This window comes from Psammomys obesus, unplaced genomic scaffold (genome assembly GCF_907164565.1).
Source record: "Psammomys obesus unplaced genomic scaffold, mPsaObe1.curated_primary_1811, whole genome shotgun sequence".
NCBI lineage: Eukaryota > Metazoa > Chordata > Mammalia > Rodentia > Muridae > Psammomys > Psammomys obesus.
Window position 1 is genome coordinate 9,515,929 of NW_026590663.1, and position 25,287 is coordinate 9,541,215.

The 25,287-nt window shown below is 42.2% G+C and overlaps 1 protein-coding gene across 2 annotated transcripts in view; it reads right to left on the reverse strand.

The window, feature by feature from the left end:
• Copg2 (COPI coat complex subunit gamma 2) overlaps nucleotides 1-25,287 on the reverse strand; it is a 75,051-nt gene that overhangs the window by 35,971 nt on the left and 13,793 nt on the right. For both annotated transcript variants that reach the window (XM_055608200.1, XM_055608199.1), the window contains 4 exons: nucleotides 9,900-9,975; nucleotides 8,966-9,058; nucleotides 7,694-7,780; nucleotides 6,531-6,688 (listed from right to left, as the gene is read on the reverse strand). In XM_055608200.1, the coding sequence (XP_055464175.1) occupies nucleotides 6,531-6,688; nucleotides 7,694-7,780; nucleotides 8,966-9,058; nucleotides 9,900-9,975 (414 nt within the window). The remainder of the gene's footprint in view (nucleotides 1-6,530; nucleotides 6,689-7,693; nucleotides 7,781-8,965; nucleotides 9,059-9,899; nucleotides 9,976-25,287) is intronic.

A 25,287-nucleotide genomic window follows, 5' to 3' on the forward strand; every position in this document is an offset into this window, starting at 1 on the left:
AAGATGAAAGAGCTTAAGTGTTTAGGATGGGTATGGAAAGAGTGAAGGGAAAAGGAAAGCAAGTAAGTGAGTGCTACAAATGTCAGGTCGGTTGCTCTTCTGGGGATCAAGAGATACAACCAAATGACATGCATAAGGCACGTTGGGACACTTGAAATGATAAACTACTTCCTAAGGTGTGCAATCACTCAGTTCTATACGCATAACATACATACAGCTAAGTGTTTTCACTTTTGTGTGGACCTTATCTTTCTTAATTTAAAAGAATAAAAGAACCCTGGATAAAGCATTCTAAACGTGGGGTCAATTTTGTCAACATGACATACAGATCAACCACATTCTTACTGTTTTTCAATCTGAGCCACTTTCAACAGGGAACAGACTTAGGTTTACTACCATAAATGATGTATTTTGTGTACTAGACAGCCCACAGAGATGGGCTCACCAAATACACACTGCTGAATATCCAAACCCTGTGTAGTTTCCTCGAATATTATTGCCAGGATTGTTCACTGCAATCAGGAGGATGTGGGAGAAAGGACAACACATTTCTGAGATTAGATTACAAACACACAGTTCCAAGTTAGGTTCTCTACACACCTGATGTGGGAGAAGGTAGCGGTCATGCCAAATGCTATTTTTAATGAGAGCCATTAAAAAGCTCTCAGAGGTGGGAAAGCGGAACATGTAGCCAATAGGAAGAAACTATGAGAAAATATGGAGTGGACTCTGGTGCCACAGGCCTGGCCAACATGACTCACAGGGTCCCCCATACCAGAACCACACACCTAAGCTGCCACCAGATCACTGCGCATGGTAACTGAAGTAAACACCTGTGTTAAGTGGTAAGTCTGAGGTCACTTTTCCCAACAGCAGGAGCTACCTAATTCATGGACAAGTCCATCCACTGTATTCTACATCTCCCGGGTACACACAGCACGTTTAAGTATCCTTCCTACTTTTAACGTGCCCAAGAATTTTTTTTTTTTTTTTTTTTTTTTTTTTTTTTTTCAGTTTCTGCTCTTAATTACTGCTATAATTTAGGCTCCAATACAAAACTGCTAAGAGGTGAGACTCTGAAGACTTAGTCTGGCCATACAGACTTTGCCACTAAAAGGCTGTTTGTTAACACAAGAGATGAGTTACCACAAGAGATCTACAAAAGGGAGAACATTTTGTTACCTTTTCCTCTCCTTTTTCAAACCGGCTCCTAAGAGAGTACCTCTGCCTTTCTGTAATGTGGCACAAACACCTCTGACAGATGCGGGTACCATGCTCCTGGGCATGCCACTTTCCACACAATGAACCAAACTGTCATTAATCATCTACTCAGCTTCTAGTGCTCTGTGGCAAAAGCAAATTACTAACCAATATGGTTTTTTTTGGTCAAAGTTTAATTATAATTTCCTCCCCAAACAAAACCAGCATGCTTTCATTTCTAATGGCACATTCTAACCACAACTTATTGTATGGAGTCCCCTGCAGAGTTTATTACTATAGTTTAAATGGTTTTTAAATGGGTTAGACGCTAAGGAGATGGTGAGCGGGTGAAGTGCTTGTTCTCATGCATGAAGACCGAAGTCTGGATCCCCAGGACCCACATAAAAAGTTCTGTGGGCGTATCAACTGGCCTGTGCCCCAGGTGCTCGGGACACTGAGACAGGAAACGCCCTGGGAGGTTAACTAGACTAGGTGAATGGGGAAGCTCTGGGGTCAGTGAGAGACTCAGTAAGTAAGCAGAAACCAGCCACGGAAGGCATCCGACGTAAACTTCTGGCCTCTACTGTCATGCCATGCACTAACCATTGAGAACACACATACACACACATTTCACACTAAAAAAATTTTACTCAGAAATACCACCTTCTGGGTTGGGAGACTACTCGCAGGTAAGGAGCTTGCCATGTAAGGGCAGGGACCCGGACATGGACCCCAGAACACACATGAAGCCAGGCACACCACAGTAAACCTGGAAGGCAAGATGGAAGGAGAGACAGGAGAATTTCAGGAAGATTGTGGGTTAGCTCCTGTGGCTACACGGTAGTGAACATGCCACATAAGCCTTCAGTTTGAAGTATTTTGTTATGGCAGCCCACAACTGACACAGCAGCCAAAGGTGCCACAAGTCCACAATGATCCCTGCATCCTTCAAACATGGCGGCCTTTACACCCAGCAGAAACTCTGGCACGCTTCTCCTGATCAGAGAAAGATCATGCACGTTTCTCTCTCTCCCAAGCAACACTAGGGACAGACACACGAGACATGAAACTGAGGCCTCTGCGCAAAGCACCAGTGAGACGCTTCAGAAGTCAGGTTTCCAGCCTCCAAGATGACTGCGGTCCAACCCCATCCTGACTGCAGCTGGAAGAGCCCAAACACCCGGCAGCTAGCGGAGCGCGCCAGAACACGACTATGACTCTTTGCGAGGAAGACGCAACTGATCAGCAGTTCACAGCCAGCTCTGGGTGCACAGTGAGCTCAAAAACAATCTGGATAACGTGACCCCATCTCAAAAAAAAGACAGAAAGAAAATAAGGAAAAAAAAAAGAAAAGAAAAAGCCAGAGAAATTATTTGAGAAAATGTTTATTGTCTAATGTTCTCTTAATGTAAATTTCAGACTAAATTGTAATGTAATATTGATAACACATTATGTGCTTTTTTTTTTCATTTGTTTGTTTATTTTTGGTTTTTTGAAGACAGGGTTTCTCTGTGTAGCCTTGGCTGTACTGGACTCACTTTGTAGACCAGGCTGGCCTCGAACTCACAGAGATCCACCTGCCGCCTGCTTCTGCCTCCCTGAGCACTATGTGATTTAAGGAGATTATTATAAGACTGACATGATGAGAAAAATAAATATTCCAAGAGCTCCAGAGCCCCTTCAGGCAGCTCACAAGCACTACCTCAAATATAATCCCTTTTCTTTTCTCTGATGGCACTAAACTTAAACCCAGGGCTTCACACAGGCTAGGCAAGGGCTCTGTCACTGAGTCAAACTCCTAGTTCTGTCTTAACTTGGAACATTAGCTGTAGGCACGCAGTCTGAAATGAGTACCAGTGAGCCAAGCATGACGGCATCCAGCCTCAAGAGGCAGGAGGCCAGTGTGAATTCCAGGCCAGGCTGGGAGACACAGAGAGACCCCGTTTCAACCCCTCTTCACCCAAGCCAACACAGATGAAATCTTTCTTTTTCTGCTGTTGTTTGCAGTGTTGTGTGCTGAACCTTGCTCTTGCAGTGCTCTACCAACAAACCACATTCCTGGCCCAGAATGTATTCTTTTATGCATGATCTCTCAGCCGGATTTACCCATGTGGCTGCATTCAAAAGCAAAACTGTTCATTTCTACTGTATGGTATCTGTATGAACACACCATAATTTATTTTTTGGATCCTAGCACAGATGGACATTCGGACTGCTCCATCTTAAGATTAAGCTTTCATATACATGTCTTTTCGCACAATACATGCATTTATTTCTGTTTGGTATTTATAAGCTGACTGAGGGTTTTGCTACAGACTCACAGAATCCCCAGGTCAATTTAAAAAGAGGTGACATTATTATAATATTGAATGTTTCAGTATAAAAATGTAATATATACTTTGATTTTTCAAGTAACATATTAAATAATATTTTATAATTTTCTGTATAGCAATGCATACAATTGTTGGCAAATTTATTCCTATAGACTCTGTTTCAATAAAAATACGAATTATGGTATCTTTTTAATAGTCTCATTTACTGGTTGCCTGAATAAGAAGGAAACTGATTTTGAATATTAATCCTTTAACTAGAAGCCCTGGTGATTTCGTGGCTTAATTACAATAGATTATAGAGACACTGTTTTAAGGGAGGCCTCACTGTACGCTGGGTGAGAGTCCTAAGGCACAGCAAGGTCAGAGGTACCTCCACAAGTGTCGGGGCTCGCTCTGTCTCCCACGGGGCTCCACCTGATGATTTCTGCTAACCCTAACCACTTCTCTAAGGCTCCATCTCCAGACATCAATGAAGCTTCCAAGTTTTCATTTTTCTTCCGTTTTTATTTCATTTTTTGAGACAGGGTTTCTCTGTGTAGCCCTGGCTGTCCTGGACTCACTTTGTAGACCAAGCTGATCTGGAACGCACAGAGATCTGCCTGCCTCTCCTGTCTCAGTGCTGGGATTAAAGGTATATGCCACCATTACCTGACCTAAGTTTTTATTTCTATTATTTTATGTGTGTATATGTGTATGTGTGTATGTATGTACGTATGTATTATTTGAGACAGTGTCTTACTTTGTAGGCCAGACTAACCTGAAAGTCATTATGAAGCCAAGGTTGGCCTTAAACTAGTAGCAATCCTCCTGCCTCAGCCTCTCCCGTACTAGGATTTATACACATAAGCCACTATATCCTGCTCCAATCTTTTTGTATGTCTTACGAGAACTGAATTCCAACACACGATAGCACACACTGAACACAATCTACCTATATTAGGCATGGTTCTCTAGAGGAACAGAACCTATATACTGTACATAGCGTTATATATTTTATAAAACTATATAATACATAAGATAACATATTCTTATACACCACATATTATAACATATACTTACAGACATTACAACACACACACTATGAAGTGGGCGACAGGAGGCAGAGAGCCCAACAGTGACCATGTGTACACTGAAAAAGCAGAGAGCCGAGTAGCTGCTCGGTTCACGGCACTGGATGTTTCACTGCCTCAGCTCCACCCTGAAGGCCTGATCTCCCTAGAAAGTCACCAGTACTGAGTCCATGCTGGAAAGACAAAGCAGGCTAAGTACGACGTCAACAGAGAACACAAGAGCAGTGGTGACAGACAGACACCGTGGGGAAGGACCAGGGATGGCAGGCTAACACACATTTCTCAAGCATCTCTCCTTTTTCTCACTGCAGATCTGACTAAAAGCAGTAAGCTTGTACCTGACACTTACTCTAAAATTTCCTCTGTCAAACAACTTTGTTATTTCTGAATTCAGCCACGCTCAGAATAGAGCCAGATTTCTTTCTCTCTCTCTTTTGTTCTTTCTTTTCTTTCTTTGATTCCTCCCTCCCTCCACAGACAATATCAGCTTGAGGTTTAGGTGGTTACAAAGCTTGAGTATGTAAACTACATGAGCTATGGTCAAGGCTAATAATTTTTTCTTTATTAATCATCCACTTTACTGTCAATTTACATAACTTAAATCATTACAATAGCCCTGACAGATAAGTCACAGCACAGTTAAAGAAACTAAGTTCTAGAGATGTTAAGTTGTTTAATTCACAAGAGCCAGTCAGCCCCAGGGCCAAATCCTAGCCATATGACATCAAAAAGCATAACTGCTCCATCTGTGATGTGAAACTGTCAGATTACTAGACCTAGTTCCAAGAGTTCTAAAAGCTGTAATGTCAGTCTCAACTACCAAAAACACTGACATGAAAAAGTGCAACTACCATCATTAGAATGTGCACACCACGCCACGCGGTGAGCGCGTTACTAACCCGCTGCTGACGAGCGCCAACACGTGGGCCATTTCTACCACACTTCCTCTTCCCCGAAGGCACACTCCTCTGGCCTCTATGTCCTTTCAGTTGTCTGCCGGGCACTGCTTACAGCAAGTTCTTTCTGTTATGAGAAACCAGTAGCTACCCTAGGGCCCAGCTCTGTTTTGGTTTAAGCACTGATATTAATAACTGACTTGAAAACCAGATTAGGCTGCCCTTCTTGGCAGTGCTTTGGAACTCAACTAGTCTAGAGATCTTGGTGTTAACTCTCTGGCTTTCCAGATCAAAGAGACATCTAAAGTTACACCGTAACTGGCCACGTGGTAATGCAGATCTGGAATCCCAGTCCCCCGGAGGCTGAGGCAGGAGAGGCCAACCTGGAGAGATCCCGCCGACACACTGAAAAGGGAAAGCCGGCACCGTTTGGAATGAGCATGCTTCCTCTTTGCTCCACGCTTATTACACACTAAAGATCCCTGTACTCCTCCTGCCAAGTCCGCATGTAGCCCACACTTACACAGAGACCTTGGACAAATCGTTCAATTCAGTATATCCACAGTCTGATTCCTAATTTCCCTCCTGGTTATCATAGTCAATCATCTGTATAACTTGTAACCTACACAACTTTTTGTCCAATATCAATCTGTAGGTATATTATTAGTAATCACTATATATATGAGAATACATTAATGTTAAAAAAAAAATACCATGTTACTTAAAATCCTCATTTTTTCTTTATTTTTATTTGTTTGTTTGGGATAGAGTTTGCCTGTATAGGCCTGGATGTCCTGGAGCTCACTCTGTAGACCAGGCTGGCCTTGAACTCAAGAGATCCACCTGCCTCGGCCTCCTGAGTGCTGGGATTAAAGGCCTGTGCCACCACACGCAACCTTTAATTTCTTTTTAATTTGGAAAACATCAAACTTATCTATAAAGTCAGTGTTTCCCTAAAGACAGTCATAAAGAAAATACATTTTAAGAAACATTAAGTTGTAAGTCAAATCATCTCAGTTTAGGGTACTCACCCATCCTCGCTTTCTTTCAGTAAGCGGCTAGCAATCCGAATCAGCAGACAATATGCAAACTGTGACTTGAGACCAGACTTGGTAAACTTATTTAACATCTTGGAGACAGCAAGCCGATCATTCTTCCTGAGGTGATAAAGCACTCCCAAAGCATGGTACTAAGAACAAGAAAAAGAGCGAAATGAGCTTAGACAAAACACCGACAGGAAAGACAACTGCAGAGAACTAAATAAAAGATTTTTCAAAAAAAAGATACACAAGTCTACAGGAGAAAATGCAGTATCTTCTCATATGAAACTAAACATTGGGATCGCGCACACACACACACACAGAGTCTACCATACTGCAGAAGCTGTGAACTCAGACTGGACAAGCAAGAAGGGTGCATACAGCCTGAAGAGAGGTCTAGTGGGTCCAACAGTGGGCCCTGCCCTTGGGTCTAACTTACTTGTTAACAGGCAGGGTTTGCTGGCTCCCTGCCTTGTCTCAAGCTCACCAGCTCAAGTGGTCCCCCTGCCTCAGCCTCCTGAGGGCTGAGACTACAAGTACAGGCACTGCGCGTGGCTCACGGCCCCGCCAACTGGCTTTAAACCTGCCACCACCTTAGCAAAGGATCAATGTCCGCAACACTGCATGAACAGTGTCAGAACTGGACAGACCTCCCTCAAGAGGAAATGACTGCTTTACATTACTAAATATGCTAATATAAGAAGCTGTGAACATTAATGCTTTTTGAAACCCATAGAGAGATTTCAGATAATATTGCCAGTTAAACTTTTAATCATATTACTTTTAATAATAGCCTAATAAATATCATAAGAGCTTTCTGAAAATTTTCTTCAATGTTTTATATAGTAAAATGGCTTTATTATTTTTACAATATTTATTATCCAGACCTTTTACATAAATTATTTTTTCAATAAAATAACTGAAATGCATTGTGAATTCCTTTGGAATAAACATTTCTATCTACTACTGAAAAGAGAATTTTTCCCGAATATTCCTACTGGAAGTTATTTATCTTCTACCAAACACTTGAAAAGACAATGGGACTAATCAAAATTAGTAAGATATCTGCTTAATAATATGCACTAATAAGTAGATTAACATGTCAAGAACTTTGCCTTTATTGCTGGACGACAAGATGCCACGATTCAGAGTACCTGCACCATGATGTTGTCGCTCGAGGCGGCTTCCTGGGCTTCGTTTATCCACCGTTTAACCACGTCATAGCTTATCTTCATCATGTGCTACATGTAAAAACGGGGGAAAACACACTGCATGATTACTAGACATTAGAAACATAAGCTAAACTTCTTGCAAAAATTACAAAAATATATTCCCAAACACTGAAAATACTGTTGATTTTTAAGTCTATGTTGTCTCTATTCCTAAGGCAACTATAAACTGTATTTTTTTCTTTATTATCTCTTTGCACCTACACACTTGTGCACTGGGAGAAGCAAGCCAAAGAAAGCAACAAAACGAGCACCAAACAGAACGGTACCCAAGTAATGTTAATATGAGGCTTCACTTCCAGGAAACCCTCTGAAAGAAAACTTCCCTGCACAAAGAAGCCGTACAGCACATTCCTTCAACTAGCCCCGATCCATGGCATTCTAGAGCCAGGAGTCTTGTGACTTCACTGCTCGGAGAGTCTGTGTGCATGTGTGCAGGTGTGTCTGCTCATGAGGAGGGTATGGGGGCATGTAAACATGTGTGCAGAGGCTAGAGGGAAACTTGTTTCCTGAGCAGCATCTCTCCCTGGGAGCTGGGGCCTGACAACTGTCCAGCCTGACTAGGAGGTGAGCTCCCAGGGTCTGCCTATCTCCTCCTCCCCAGGGCTGGCTTACATGTGCCACCACGCATGTCTTCTTACGTGCGTTCTGAGACTGACTGTGTCCTCATGCTTACTGGCAAGCACTTACCTCTAGTCCCAATTTCTTGATTTCAATCAAATGCAATGTATAAGGTTTTAATGACTACATTTCTGTTTTGATGAAAGGTGAAAGGAGAGCTACTCCTGAAGCAAAGGGTCGCTTCTTGAAAGGAATTCAGAAGTAGTAAGGGAGACTTCCCAGGACACAGCTAGATCCTGGGACCCAAGGGAAGCTGAGGACAAAGAGGCAAGGGGCGACCACGGAGGCACAGAGGAAGAACGTGAAAACCAGCCCCTGCTCCTTCCCTGGCCATCACTCCTATCCTACTTTCCACCTCCATCTGGTGCACAACTTTCAGATCCCAAAGCTTCTAAGCATAAAAAGCTCACATTTTTACTGCCCATTACAACTGCTGAGCATGCTTCCACATACATCGCAGTTGTGTGAAGTAACAGGGCGCACATATTTTTAACTATTTCTCTTCTGAGAGAGCAGGGATAAGCTGACAGATACTACTAGACCATGCATCAAAACAAGAAGCTGCTGCTCACTTACTAAGGAGGACACCAGTGCGGAGCTGGACACACTGGAGACTTTATCCACAATGGCCTGTTTCATGTATCTTTCAATAGCTTGCAACATCGTTCCCTATTAACATTAAAGAGAAGAGCTTGTTAAAACCACTAGTGCAAAATAATGTACAAAAACTGGCCATGTAGGCATTCCATATAAATATTCATTTTCCAATAAGTAGATTTTAAACAATCTGGTACAAGCCACACACACACACACACACACACACACACACACACACACACACACATTAGTTCAAGGCTAGTCTGAGAAATTGAGTTAGATTCTGTCAAAAAGAAAGAAAAGAAATTCCTATAGAATTCCTATATGAGGGTGGAGGCTCCTTTTGAAATCTTGAATATGCTTAGATCTTTCTAAATGAAAAGCCCATGTTATACATCTTGAACAATCCTACATAGCAAATTAATCTCTTATTAAGATACACAGGAAATTAAATGCATAATATCCTACTAGAGCAAGTCCTCAGCAAGGAAGCTTCTGGAAGTAAGCATCCTTTAAACTTTAACATGGAAAAAGCTTTTTGTCCTGAAAGGGTAGTGGCAGATAAAAATGGGTAAACATACTGAGACCAATATTCAGATTAATAAGAATTTGCCCAGTTTTATATTTAAAACTTTAACAGGGTAGCAAAATAAGTTAAGCTTTATAAAATTTCCAACTGACCTGGACCAAATTATAAAACATAAGCCAAGCATGGTGACACAAGCCTTTAATTCTAGCACTCGGGAGGCTGCAGATGAATTCAAGGCTAGCCTGAGCTATGCAGCACGTTAAAGACCCTGTCCCAAAAGGAACCATAAACCTTGAGAAGACTGCAGCACACACACACAGACAGACCCAGGCACACTACAGTCAGGCTGGCCTTCACCAGCTCCCTGAAGCAAGGAAAACTTACGTCTGTGATTCTGCAGAGAGCCCTGATGGCGGGGCCTCGGTACACATCCTCCTTTCCAGTCATGTCCTTCGTCAGACTTTAAAAGGCAAATTAGTTAAAAAGACTTTAGTCAAAATGTTCTCTTCCTAGAGTCCACTTCTAACCAATTCAAAAAATATTTGTGGTGAATTCTGTCAAATGTTAAGCCCTAGGCAAAAACAGACTGCTCAACTCTATAAAGACAGCGCTGAACAAAACCAAGTTTTTGCTTCATGGAAGACACATTCCAATAGGATGAAAAAGGAAAAAAGTAAACCACAACAACAAATGAAAAATGACAGTTTTAAATACAGATAATAAACAATAATCATGATGATGATGATAACAATGTTAAAACAAAACAAAACAAAAAACCCTAGGCTGAAATCCAATTCCTGAAAAGCCATCAGACTAGAAAAACTTTTTATGTGAAACTAACAAATGATAAGCTCACTCATTCCCTCTTATCTCCCTCTCAGCCACAGGTTCCTAAACTGACAATCATCAGCAACTTCTTTCTGAGCTCGGCATATGCACGTGAACAGAGCTGCATGATCCACAGCGTGCTTTAAAGGAGGGTACTTGGCCTTTCATCCTCCTCAAGTCCTCTAGGCATCTACATCACTCCCAAATACAACCAACTCCCTACCCTCTACCTTTCTCAGCTCCTCTCCTAGATTCTAAAATGGGCACAACTGACTCATTCTGTTATGACAGCAGAAGCCAAAAGCATTCGAAACGGAGAGTTTACTGTTTATTCTTTCTAAATTATAAAAGTGATTAATTTAACAAAAGTTTCTAAATATTAGAAAGATAATAATAAGTTTAGCACTTGTCTCTCCTCACCTACCAAGCTTCAATGACACTTAACTGGAGATAACTGAGTTTTGTAGTAAGGAAGGGTTTTTGGTTTTGTTTTTTGTTTTTCCCACTAAATACAACAAAATTAATTAAAATGCTCACCCTGGATTTTGACCTTTCCTGTTTTATTTAATAATATAACAAGAATCACTCTAGATCCTCGCTACTTTCTTTTCAAAACAATATTCTATTTCTCGTTACCAAGTAACTACTTCATAATCTAAAAGAATAGTAATACTGGGCATTTGATCCTGTTTAATGCTTCCCATTAGAGTAACTGCAAGGCTACCATTTTGGGGATCAGACTCGGGATCCTGAACTCACTTTACCACTGAGCCCCAATCCCAGCCTGAAGTTTATGACACACTGTATTCTTCACCTCTGTTTCTCAGCATCTTTAGAAAAGAACAGGCATTGAATTTTGACAAGTACCTGTGGCTCTTGCCTTTAAATACTAATCCGAGACAGTACATAAAGGGATTCCGTGTGTTAAGGAACTGGGATGATTTCAGGGATGACCTGAAATCAATCCCTGAAATCCCCAGGGTAGAACAAGACAACTGACTGCAGAAAGGTGGCCCCCATACCTATGCTATCACATATGTGCCCACGCATGTATACACACATAGAGAAATTTAAAGATGGACACGAAACTTCCTTATTGTGATGAACTGATTTAAAAATTTAAGATGCTAAGTCGGATGTGGAGGCACACGCCTGTAATCCAGCACTCGGGAGGCAGAGGCAGACGGATCTTTGTGAGGCCAGCCTGCTCTACAAAGTGAGTCCAGGACAGCCAAAGCTACACAAAGAAACCCTGTCTTGAAAAGCAAAAACCAAAACAAAGAAAGAAAGAAATGCTGTTCTGCAGTTATGAACTATCATAATCTATTATAACCTCATTGTATAGTCCAGGCTAACTCCAAATTCACAGTCTTCCATTCTCAACCTCCCAAGTGCCAGGACTGGAGATATATACCACCTATGTGGCTTCATATGACTTTTATACAAGTTTTAAGTAAAACTGGAGGTAGCAGCAAATGCTTTTAATCCTAGTCCTTGGGAGGCAGAGGCAAGCAGATCTGTGTTCAAGGCCAGCCTGATTTCAAGTGAGTTCCAGACTAGGCAGCCAGGACCACACAGTGAGACCCCACTTCAAACAAACAAAAACCCTTTTAAGTAAAATTAATTTCTACAGTTAGTGTCTGTTAAGAGTTTTCTGTCTCTTCTAGAGACTAGTTTGTTAATTTACACATTCAATTGTGAATTCACAATTGTTAATTCACATTCAAACATTTTCCAAACTTACTTGCTTTAAAGTTTATAAAATATTCCCACAATAAATTTTCTACTTCTTTCATATTTCTTCTTTCTCTTTTGTTCTAATTTTGTGCAATATTTCTTTTTCTGAATTAAGCTTATTTTCAGCCTTTAAAAAATAGCTCTTTGGCTTGTGTTAAGTTTTCTGTTTTCTGTTAAGTTTTATAGTTTCTGCTTTATCATTATTAATTTCTTCCTTCTGCTTATTTGTACTTTTTTTCTAATTTTCTAAGTAGAACATCTAGTTCATGGGGCTTCGTTATTTTTCTCACTGCAGTGAACACATGGTAGAGGCCTGTCACTGCTGTCCACTTCGGAGTCAAGGTTCCCAGATGCAGCTGGACCACAGGCAGAACCACGCAGACCGGAAGGCACATGGCGGCGGGCACAGGCGGAACGCGGCTGCTGTGCCCAGCATGGCTGCCATACTTGCTAGAGGATCAGACAACAGCTGCTGGGCAAGTTCTGGGTGTCAATAGCCTTCTAGATCCTGTCTCTCTGACGCTGCGGGACACACGCCTGGTTCCCTGGACTCTCAGGAGCATCTGTAGGCCAGATACCATCATTACCTACAGACAATCGTCAACCGCACGTTTACTACGTAACTTAGAGGCTAACGATTAGGAAAGTTTGTGAGCACAGCTTTAATCATTCATTGTTCTTTTGTTTTCTAAATAAATTTGCAGTCTGACTGCACTGTAATGAGAAAATATATTTTCCACTATATTTTCATTTTTTGACATTAAAGGTTTTCAGGACCTGAATGCATGTGGAATTTTTTTCTTTTTTTCTTTTTTTTAGATAAGTAAGCCTTTATTTTCATGTTTTTCAAAGCAAGCTGGCTGAATTGGTTGCTTTGGGAGGTGATTAGTCAAAGCCACCAAATCCCATATCCTCATCTGATTCCTCCAACACTTCCTTACTCAACCTGGGGCCGAAGCCCAGCAGGAGCAGCAGTGGTGACCGCAGCCATAGGGGCAGCAGCCACAAATGCAGATGAATCAGCCAAGAAGGCCTTGACCTTCTCAGCAAGTGGGAAGGTGCTGTCAGTCTTTACAGGCAAAGCCAGGGCCCGCTGTGTCCACTGACGATAGAGTGTGGCACTGAGGCACCAAAGTACGTTAACCACTTTGCAGACAAATGCTGGCAACACTTCTGACACCCTGTAGGCAGTGAAGTACAGAGTCCGCTCTGCGACATCAAGCACTTCTGGGTTAGGGTCACTGCCATCGTCCAACACCTGCTGGACGACCAGCCCCCCCCCGGGGGGGGGGGGGGGCTCGGCACGTGGAGCAGCGTGCTTCATCGGCTCCCATTGTCTCAGTGTCATCGCTGCATGTCGCTCAGAACGTCAATGGTGCCTCTGGAGGGTTTAGTGGTGGTCCAAAGCCTAGAGCCTAGCTCTGAGCGGCACAGTGGCTCACACAGGGAACAGCAGGCAGGCAACCTTACTGGCTGGCAGCAAGTCCCTAAGCTCAGTGAGGTCCGCCCTGATGAACACAATGTAAAGCTGGTGTCTCTATTACAAAGGTGCAGCTTTATAAATAGTGATCTTAACAAAATGGACTATCCAAACCTGTATGCGCTTTTATCTTCTTTGTCTAACGAGACTGATAATATCTCTTCTATGTGCATTCACTGTGCTTTTGGCTTATTTCTTTGATCATCTATTAACTGATTAAATAATTCACTACCATTCTGTCCTTAATTTTCATGATCAAAAAGTACATCTTCTGTCTCAACTGAAGGTTTTTTAAACAGAAAGCAGTCTCCTAACATTAACAGCCCGAAGCTCGGAGGTGTCTTGCCTGTGCCTCTACCTTCAGCTTTTACTTTGTATTTTTCCTGGCTCACAAACACCTAACAGAGTTTGCTGGGGTTTTGTTTTCCGTTTGCTGCTCCTGCTGCTGGGGTGTTTCTATACCGCCTAGGCTGCCCCTGAATCTGCAGTTCTAAGAATGGAGGTCTGCACCACATACCCGGTCTGTTAGCTAACCTGTATCTGTTAGCTAACCTGTATCCGATCCTTTGTGTAGCAACTTTCTTTTAAATACTTTCTTTGCCCCTTCGAAGGCAATGCCCTCCAAAAGACTTCTGCATAGATGTGAGTGCTCTACATCACTGAGCTCAGTATCTGTGGGTTCTGCAGGTACTGAACATTCACAACACAAGGGAGGTAACTGAGGGTTAGACTTTACTTCAGTCAGGGTTACTGTAATTCTAGTAGGCTTGTGTGTAGCTACTGCTACCTCACCAAACAGGGCTAGCGTTACTACACTCTAAGTGTTGTACTTTCTTTCTGAAATGTGGAAGATTTAATTTTAACTTTAGCTCTTTGTGCGTCTGCCATAATATTTTGCATAAAAATTTAACTTATGAAACCTAAGAAAATTAATGTGCATGTAACATCTCTTGTCCACTTGTCCATCTCTCAATCTTTGTATATTTTTATATTACTATGAAATTTATAACTATATACATTTATATTCACTTTTTAACAAAATTCCTAGAGTGGTTTAGCCTTACTTTTATAAACTCAACATTCACTACTAATTCATTTTCTACAACTTAAAATAGAATTGACTCTTAACTTTAAGGTTACTGTAATTTGTATTTTTAATTGTATGAAAAGCTCATTAATGTTATGATCCCTAAGATCTTTCATGTCTGAAAGTCTGATTATTGTCTCTGCATTTGAAAAACAACTTGCTTAACAATTTGGAAACTATTCTTGGCTCTCATTGTTTTTCTTATAGCTTTGCAGACCCCCATTCTCCTCTGACACCTAAACCTTATCACGAATGAGGGGGCTGGAGATATTACTCAGCGGTTAAGAGCACTGGCTGTTCTTCCAAAGGACCTGGGTTCAATTCCCAGCATCCACATGGCAGCTCACAACTGTCTGTAATTCCAGCTCCAGAAGAACTGACACCCTCACACAGATATACATGTAGGCAGAACACTAATGTACATTAAAAAAAAAAAAAAACAACAACTGTCATGAATGGCTAAAAGCAGACTTGGTCAGTCTCTAGAGTCTGTACCCATCTGTCATCTGTGTCTGCCCCTGTGTGGCAAACCCTCCCCCTCCTGCACTGACTATGTAGCACAGACTGGCTTGGAACTTGCTATGTTGCCCAGGCTAACTTGGAATTTGCAGTTCTCCCTTCAGCTCACCTAGAGCTGGGGTTGCAGGCACGCACCAACACAGCTAGTTTAAGGGACTGGCACTCTCTGTCTTTTTCAACAGATACAGAAACAATGCACTTTTAGCACTGGTCACTCTGGTATAATTTTCCTCTGAATGCACTCTGCTATTTTAAGTTGTAAATGTTTTTCTTTAACTCAAGAAACTTTTCTTCTATTTTATCATTGAATGTTTTATTTAACTATAAACTGTTTTTGTCTCAGCAATATCAAAGATTTGCCCCCTCACTCCTATAATCTTTCCTTTTCTACATTAGTCTTTATTATACATAAATATATATAATGTATACATTAATTTATATTTTACTATAGTATATACTTTATTATATATTATAATATATAATATACTATATATAGCAAGTACTAGTCCAGAGACTTGGATATGTTAATGAGCAAAAGGTCAACACTTGTGCTGCCAACAAGTGTATATTCCACAAGGATAATCTAAAGACTATTTTAGGCTTGGCAGGCTGGTAAGACTTCCTCACAGCTACTCAGTTCTACTACAGTAATGCAAAAACATGCAAGCAGAATACACACATTGGGGGTGGGGAGGTAGATATTATTTCTAAGGCTTAAGCCTAAATAAAATTTACATGGTTGGATTTCAAAATTGTTTAGCACTATTTTTTGTTTTGTTTCATTTTTCAAGACAGGGTTCTCTGTGTAATGGCCCTGGCTGTCCTGGATTTGCCTTGTAGACCAGGCTGGCCTCGAACTCACAGAGTTCTGCCAGCCTCTGCCTCCCAAGTGCTGGGATTACAGGCATGCACCACCATGCCCATGTTCAGCGCTATTAATTCCTTCTTTTTTTTTTTTTTCAATGTTTCTCCCTTTGAGACTGAGAATGAGTGTTAAGTGTGATTCTCTGCCACTCCACAACCGTATCTGGGGAGCATATAAGGTGAGATCTGTGGACCTATGAAACCAGAAAGGACATTGTTCTTCACCAGGAGGAATCATGTCCAGAAACTTGCCCATACTACATTCTGACAATTTAAATAATAACACCTAGGATTTCTGAGCCACAGTTGACACCATGGGTTTTAGTCTTTGAAGGATATTATAAGAGGGAGAATGTATTTTACATGTAGGGCAGATATGAACTTAGAAGAACTGGAGGGAAGACTGAGCAGCTAAATATAAGGTTCCAAAGACATTCAGGTACTATTCTCTAGAACCTATAAATGTATTTTATGTGGCAAAGTCCTTTGTAGATGTGGTTATATAAAGGAATTTAAGATGGGGGGGGGGGTCCTAAGTACAATCATAATATACTTATCAAGAGTAAAAGAGGAAACTGATGGCAGATGCAAAGATGACAATGAAGCACGAGGCAAGCAGCCTCCAGAAGCTGCGGAAGGTAAACAGGCTTTCTACAGTGCCCACAAAGACATAGCCCTGGCCACAATTTTGACTCCAGCCCAGGGAAACTGCTTTTCAAAGCTGTTTGAGTGTGTTAGTATGTGCTGTATGTATGTATGTATGTATGTGTGTGTGTATTTGATGTGTGTGCACACATTCATGAGCATAGCTGTGGGCACATGCATGCCATGGCAAGCATGTGGAGGTCAGAGAAGCTGAGATGCTCGTCCCTGCCTTCACCTGGAAGCACCCTGCCCTTTAACTGCTTCACTTGCAGAGAGCTGGCCCCTCTCTGCTTCCATCTCACTACAGGGCGACACTGGGTTACAGGCGCTCATCTCTGTATCACTGGGGCTCAGGCCCTCGTGATTCATCGCAAACTCTCTGCCCACTAAGCGTCCTTCCAGCCTCATCTGGGAAGGTAAGTTAGCAGCTTTGTAGTAACTTGCCCCAGCAGCATTACAAAACAAGCTTTTTTTTTTTTTTTCTCCTAAAAAGGATCAGTTAGTAGACCTCCACCATCATGGGTCGCATGCACGCTCCCAGGAAGGGCCTGTCCCAGTCGGTGCTGCCCTACCACCATAGAGTCCCCACGTGGCTGAAGTTGACATCTGACGACGTGAAGGAAACACATTTACAAGCTAGCCAAGAAAGGCCTGACTCCCTCCCAGATAGGTGTGACCCTGAGGGACTCCCGTGGCGTGGCACAGGTCCGTTTTGTGACTGGTAGTAAAACCTTGAGAATCCTTAAGTCCAAAGGCCTTGCCCTGACCTCCCTGAGGATCTCCATCATTTGATTAAGAAAGCCGTTGCTGTTCAAAAGCATCTTGAGAGAAAGAGAAAGGACAAAGATGCTAAATTCCGCTTGATTCTGCTGGAGAGCAGAATTCACCAGCTGCCTCGTTACTATCCACTAAGTGGGTCCTCCCACCCAATCAGAAATACAAGTCATCACAGCCTCTGCTCTGGTGGCAGAAATTCTCCTGTATACACCAGCAATAAAATCACTTTTAATAAAAAAAAAGGATCAGTTAGTAAATATTTTAGAATTCTGTAGCCTATATATCTCTTCAACACTGCTTGAGTCTTTCATATCATGAAAGCAGTCATACACAATACATTAAAACGGGAGTGACTATACTAAAATACAATTTTATTTTAAAAGATTAAGTAGTGCTTTTAGCCATGGCCCACAGGTTCCCAAGTCTCTGTGTAGAACAGGGCTGCTTCGGAAGGCATATGTGGGAATGTGCTCAAAGAACCGTGCAGCGCAGGAGAGACAGCAGGTTAGTGGGCAGAATCAGTAAAGAGTGCTTCTCCACTTTGCCACTAGTCATCTGATGAGCGACTGTGGTTGGGTGTCAAGTGTGACCTCAAAAGGCTCATGTGTTAAAGACTTGGTGGCCAGAGAGGGGCTTTTGTGACCCCCTGATGGATGTGCAATATGATGCTATCACTGAGAGGGGGGTGAACCTTAGGAGGCCGAGCCTAGCTGGAAGCAGTGGTTCACTGGGGTGTGCTTTGAGGGGCATATTGTGTCCCAAGCCTTCTCTCTGCTTTCTGGTTCCTGCTCGCCTCAAAGGGTCCGCCTGCTCTACCTGCTCCCCAGAATGATGGTTTGAGACCAGAAGCAAGACAGCCAAGCGACCATGGCCTGAAGCCTCTGAAACAGTGAACCAAAGTAAGTCTGGCCTCCATTCTTTCCACCAGGTATGGTATCACAGACATTAAAGATTGACTAACAAAGCAACCTTCTAAGGAGCCTTGGAAATACATCCCGGAGCCACTCCTCTTAGCCCTGGCTAAACATTAGCTTTAAGCAATTCTCCCACATTTCTGGGCATACAGACAGGAGTTTCAAGTATGTAATCTCACTGGATGGAAAACAAAGCACATAATACAGGCCAGCAACTAAGCAACATCAACTAAATGAGCTGACTCTGCACAAAACTGACCACTATACCACAGTGAAAACCACAGAAGCCTGAAACTATGCCAAGTATTTCAGAAGAGGCATCTAACTCAGGATGCATATACACCTTTCAATTTGTATATCTCTATTAAGTCTAATCTACTACTAAAGCCTCAATGGGAAGCCCCTACTATCTGAACCAAAGCTTGGACACAGGAAAGTGAACGGAACACAGCACATATTCCTTGCTTCTGTATCTCGTTCTAAGGCCATGACTGATGTCCATCATCTCTTTCCTATGCTACTTATTCTATTCCCTGTTAACCCTTAGTGTGTACTTCATCCAATCTTATTGTCTCTCCAGGATGTGACTCAAACCTATATTCCACAGGATCTTAGCCCTTTGTTGGACACACCTGGTTGGACCAGTCCCAAATCACAACTGTCATAAGCACGAAAGCACCAAAATGTACTCAAGTGAGTAACACAAAGCTGAAATACAATGCCACTTGCCGCACTGTACAGAATCAAGGTCAGCTCTCTGACTGCTATGAGCAGAGTAGCTTACTTCCCTTTCACTACTACGCTGACTTCAAAACGGCCCAGCGGTCCTCTTTGCTCCTGATAGACTAGACAGCTCACTTCCTGCTCCAGGCTTCACAGATGTGGCACTGTGGGGCGTCCCTGGCTGTCAGCTTCTCATTCAGGGGTCTATAAAAGAGAAGTGTGTGGGTTCTGTGCTGGGGACGGTCACTCCCAACAGGACCTAAAAGCCAATTAGTTCAGTGTTTCTGCTGTTTCACCCCTCAGCCAACAACGGTCTCTAGCCTGCACCACTGCCTCAGTCTACCTCTGCTGATATGAAGAAATACTTCAACCTGAGTTAATGTGTAATTCACAGAAGCACGTGTGCTCAGTTCTGGAGGGTGCAAGGCCCAGCCCAGGTGCGGACAGATTTCCTGTGTGGTGAGGGGCTGGCTTTAAAGATGGCACTATCGAGGCGGTCTCACATGGCCAAAAAGCCTGAAGAAAAAGAGGCAGCACTGGGAAGCTTCTTTCCACAGCGTTAGTCTCCTAGGTGACCTAAGTAATACTTCCTGAAGCCTTCCTTCCCATATTACCTCACTGACACTGAAGCAGGCCCCCACACCACCGCACATACTGCTTCCTCGAGCAGTGCGCACCCTCCCTGACGCTGAAACCCTTTAATACAGTTCCTCACGTGTACTGACCCCCACCATAAAATTATTTCACTGGTGCTTCAAAACTATGATTTTGCTGCTGTTATGAATCATAGCGTAAATACCTGATGTGCAGGATATCTGACATATCACCACCAAAGGAATCATGACCCTCAAGGTTGAGAAAAACTAGCCAAGAGGAGCATTTCACAACCTCACTGGAAACCGTCTCTGACTTAACACCCCTCAGTAGGCAGCTCACCCTTCCATAGGGCTTCCTGCTCCTCGCAAAACAGATTATGACAACCATTACAGCTCCCACTCAAGTCCATTTTCACACTGTTTCGCCATAAAATCGGTGGCAATGTCATGCAGTACACTATGACAATAAATCAAGAACAGTTTTCATCATATCAGACAGATCTATGTCAGCCCCTTGGCTTGTTTTCTATTTCACTGTTTTTTGGTTACTTCCAACATCCTACCCCTTTGTGTAGACCCACACGGTCATCACCACTTTACCCTGACTGAAGAGGAGAACCCTGTATTTATATGCTAATATACTAAAAGTGAATTGCCTCAGTAATTGCCTCTCTAGCGTTATAAAGGAATGTGTGTTTGCATGTGTGTAGGCCAGGACCAAGCCACGGTGTTTCTGGCAGTTGCACGTTGCATGATGTGACTTCATCAAAGCCTTGTTTCTGAGCACAAGATAATGTACCCTTACATGGCCCATGTCACCAGAGCACCCTCGAGCACACTGGCTCAGATTTGAGAGGACTGTGGGCTATGAATTGCAGTGCATCTCCTGTGCAAACAAAATTTCTACCTTTATAAAAATGTAATTTTTGGAAAAGCAAACTTTTTTATATTTTCCTACCATAATTATGTAGCATATCAGTATTAAATTACTGTATCTTTGGGTTGTATTAAATTAGAATGTTTCATTTTAAAAACTGATTGAAATGCTTACTTGAATTTCATAAAATATTGTTACTTAAATTTCAGATTGAAATTAGAATATCCAAAATGGCTTCAAACATACTTCAACCATTCTGTACTACACATTTGTGCAAATCAGCATTCCTGGAGCTGCCAGTTATAAACAAAAATATTAATCAGCTCTAAAAATCATTGAAGATGTTCTACATTCTATGGTTTCAAATATTCAGCTAAAATTTAATTCTTTTTTTCCCCACATACTATCTTTTAATTATAATTTATTCATTTTTTTTATCCCAGCTGTAGCCCCTTCCCTTGTCCCCTCCCAATCCTACCCTCTGTCGCTCCCTCATCTCCCCCTATGCCCCTCCCCTAGTCCACTGATAAGGGAGGTCCTCCTCCCCTTCCCTTTGACCCCAGCTTCCCTCTGTCTTCCTCTGTAGCCTGGTAAGGCTGCTCCCCACTCAGGCCATTGAGTTCATGTCAGAGACAGTCCCTGTTCCTCTTACTAGGGTACCCACTTGGAGAATGAGCTGCCATGGGCTACATCTGTGCAGGGGTTCGAGGTTATCTCCATGCATGGTCCTTGGCTAGATTATCAGTCTAAGAAAAGAGCCCTGGGCCCAGAGTTTTTGGTTCTGTTGATCTCCTTGTGGAGCTCCTGTTCTTTCCAGATCTTCCTATCTCCCCCTTCTTTCATAAGATTCCCTGCACTCTGCCCAAAGTTTGGCCGTAAGTCTCAGCATCTGCTTTAATACCCTGCTGGATAGAGTCTTTCAGAGGCCCTCTATGGTAGGCTCCTGTCCTGTTTAAAATTTAATTCTTCACATAAAAGAATATCAACAGTATGAAAATTTGCTTGCTTTTAACAAATGGCAAAATAATATGCATACCAAGATTGTTTTACAGTGTATTTCTTTACATTATCAGTAAAGCTTTCATTATTACTCCTATTTTTATATCTCAGAGTCATAAATTGTAACTGTATGGGCAAAAAGTGGTTTGAAGTAGAAGACACTTAGGAAGCCCTGGCACAGCAGGCTCCTACGGAGGTCAGCCTCCGCTCTCGGAGGGTCCACCCCGTCCTCCCTGGTGGCCTGCTGAGCTACGCTTCACCAGCAGTGAGGGCCCCTCCTCAGCACCCGCACCGTTGATAACGGCCATCCCGACTGGATTAGAACTGGGCTCCACGCACTCTCGCGTTCTGCTGTCCTGTCTTTCACATATTTACTGGCCGCTTGTACTTCTTTTGAGAAACGTCTTTTCTCATCATTCGTCCTTCTTTGGTCGGATTTGATTTTTATGTTGTGTTTTCTGATCTCAACATATTCTAGACATCAATTGTCAGGTGAAGTTACCTACACTCTGTAGACTGTCTCTTCATTCTATTATTTCCGTGCTGTGAAGAAGCTTATTGAATTGGACATAACCCTGCTTCTCAATTCTTGCTTTTGTTTTCTGGGTTTACTAGAGTACCCGTATAATTTGGAAAATGATTTGGAAACTCACTGCCCATACCAATGCTTTCTTCTAGTAGTTTCAAAGTTTAGACTCTCATATTAAAGTCTTTGATCTATTTTTATACAAAATAAGTCTAATTTTCCCAGCAACAGTTGTCAAAGAGGTTCTCTTTTTCCCAAAGCAAGCCTTCAGCATCTTTTTCAAGAACCACTTAGATACAGATATGTGGGCTTGTTTCTGGGTCTTCTGTGTGTCTATATTTGTGCAGGTAATGGCTCTTTCCTACTGATACACTAAGATAGATTTTGAAATAAAAAATACTATAGATAGCTCCAGTGTTGTTCTTTTTTCGCGGTATGCTCTGACTACTGTCTTAGTCTCTGTTCTATTGGTGTGATACCATGACCAAAACAACTCTTATCAATGAAAAGTATTTAACTGGTGGCTTCCTTACAGTTTCAGAGGGTTAGGTAGGAAACATGGTGGCACATAAGGAGGCACTGGAATAGCAGCTAAGAGCTACGTCCTCAGCAGTAGGCTAAGAGAGACTCTAGGCCTGGCATGAGCTTTTGAAACCTCAAAGTCCATCCCTGATGACACCCTTCCTCCAAAAGGCCACACCTCCTAATCCTTTTAATCCTTTCAAAAAGTACCACTCCCTAGTGACTAAGCATTCAAATAGATGCACCTATGGGGGCCATTCTTATTTAAAGCGCCACAGCCATTAAAGACCCTTTGTATATCTATATGAATTTAAAGACTGTTGTTTTCTAGTTCCGTGAAGCATGCTATTGGTTTTTTGATTGGAAAGTATATTGAATCTGGAGATCACTTTTTTTATACTGAACATTTTAAACATGTCATGAGACTCTGAGTTCTAGTAAAGGGTTTGGGAATGTTGACATTTTAGTGAGAAATGAATTGACTCAGTTCCTACCTGTCCTATTCACGTTGCTTTCAATAGGACAGGTTTTAATTCACATTTCAAAACCCGTGTCATGCCTTTTCACATCTGAGCTGCCTTGATGAAACCCTCAGATCTTTCTAGATATTACAGAACTTTCAGATCTCTATGAACATCATTTCTGCCATACTATCTAAGACTTCTTTTTTTAACAGCTCTCTTAACCAGAAACATGAGGCTATTCAACTTTAGTTCCCATGCTAATGACCAATTTTATATAACTGGGCTCATTTTCTAGATAAGGAAGATTAAACAAAACTGCTAATAATAACATCAATAATAATGTAGTAGGAATAAGTGAATTCTCCCTACTTGTCATGCACCAGTGGCCCTCTTTCCAGGAACAGGCTTTTCTCAGAGTTTTATGTGTCTATGATACTAATTACACACCACAGTACAATTGTGCTGTCACCGGGGCTGGCCTCAGGAAAAAGCTACAAAAGAAGAAAGAATTTTTCCCTGTGCCCTTAGTTTACAGGTCCTTCACTGGCCCCTCTTCTTCAAACCTGTACTCAGGCCAGAGAGGCAGAAAAAAAAAAAAAAAATCAGAATGTATCTCCAACACGGCTCGGAAACCCCATCAGTTAAAACCTAAGTTCATTTACTATAAGCCATACTTCTCACATAATCACAGAACATAATTTTGCTAAGCTTCCTACACTATAACAAAAACATTCCCTTTCCTACATTTTCCAGCATCTTCATTTTCTGCCGAGTCCTCACAATCAGCATCTCTAACACCTAGGTTTCCACCAACAGTCTATTCATGGTGACTTTCGATGTTCTTTAAGGTGAATTCTTTCTATCCTGCTGCTTTAATTTCTGAGTCTTGCACATTTCCACCAACAGTCTGGGGCAGCCCTTCTCAACCTTCCTAATGCTGTGACCCTTTAATACAGTTCCTCATATTGTGGTGACCACAAACCATAAAATTATTTTCCTTGCTGCTTTATAACTGTAACTTTGGTACTGTTATGAATTGTAATGTAATATCTGTGTTTTCCAGTGGTCTTAGGTGACCCCCGCACAAAGGAGTCACAACCCACAGGTTGAGAACCACTGTGAACGTTCAGGGTTTTCCTAACGTAATCTTCAAAGTTCCAAAACTACTTTTGGATTTTCTGTTATAACAGCACCCACATCCAGGTACAAAATCATATTTTCTACTCTACTGTTGCTATAACAAAGTATCATAAGGTTAGAGGGTTAGAGAAATGGTCGTTTTATGATATAGTTTACAGTTAATGAGCTGGTGTCCAAGAGAGGCCTCACTGGGCTAAGATCAAGACATATGAGAGTTATAGGAGCTGCTGGGATTGAGGGTGTCCTGGAAAGGGCCATGTGCTGGAAGCTTCGTTCCTAGCACGGGGGAAGCTGTAACAGGTGGGACCTAGTAAGAGTATATGTCACTGGAGACACTGCCCCCGGAAGTGATTATTACAAATTCTCTGAGGACATGGTTATTCCTGTGAGAACTAATTGTTATTAAAAAACAGAAACAATGACTCCCTGCTTCCTCTGCTTTCTGGCCTTACCACCTGATCTCTTTATATACATTTCTGTCATTAATTATATTATAATCCATGGAGCCCTCAGCAGAGGCCAAAGAGATGAAGCTACTAAACTGTTGTGAGTAAGAAACTGTGTTGAATAAGAAACTCTTCCACAGGTTCCTGTGTTTGAATACTTGGTCCTCAAACCAATGGTGCTGTCTGAGAAAAGTTATGGAGCTTTTAGGAGGTGAGGCCTCACCAAAGCAAATGGGCCACTCGGGGCAGCAGCCCTTGCGGCCTTACAGGCCAGTCCACCTCCTATTTACTCTCAGCTTCGTGAATGTAGGTAACATGTAATCAGCCAGCCCCCCGCTCCTGCGAACAAGCCTTCCCTGTCTGCAGTCAGACTTCCCACCGAGACAGACTTTAACTGTCTGAAACCATGAGCCAAATAACCCTTTCTTTCTTAAGCTGCTTCTGTCAGGGTATTTTATCATAGCAACAGAAGAAGCAAAGACACCAACTTGCACTTTCAGCCACACATGAACTAAACAAACCTCTACTGTTTAAAGAACCTGGCCTCAGGCGTTGTTCCAGCAACAGAAAGTGAAGATAGGATGAACCCGTTTCCTCCTTAGTCCTGCCTTCAGAGGTCACCTGTGCT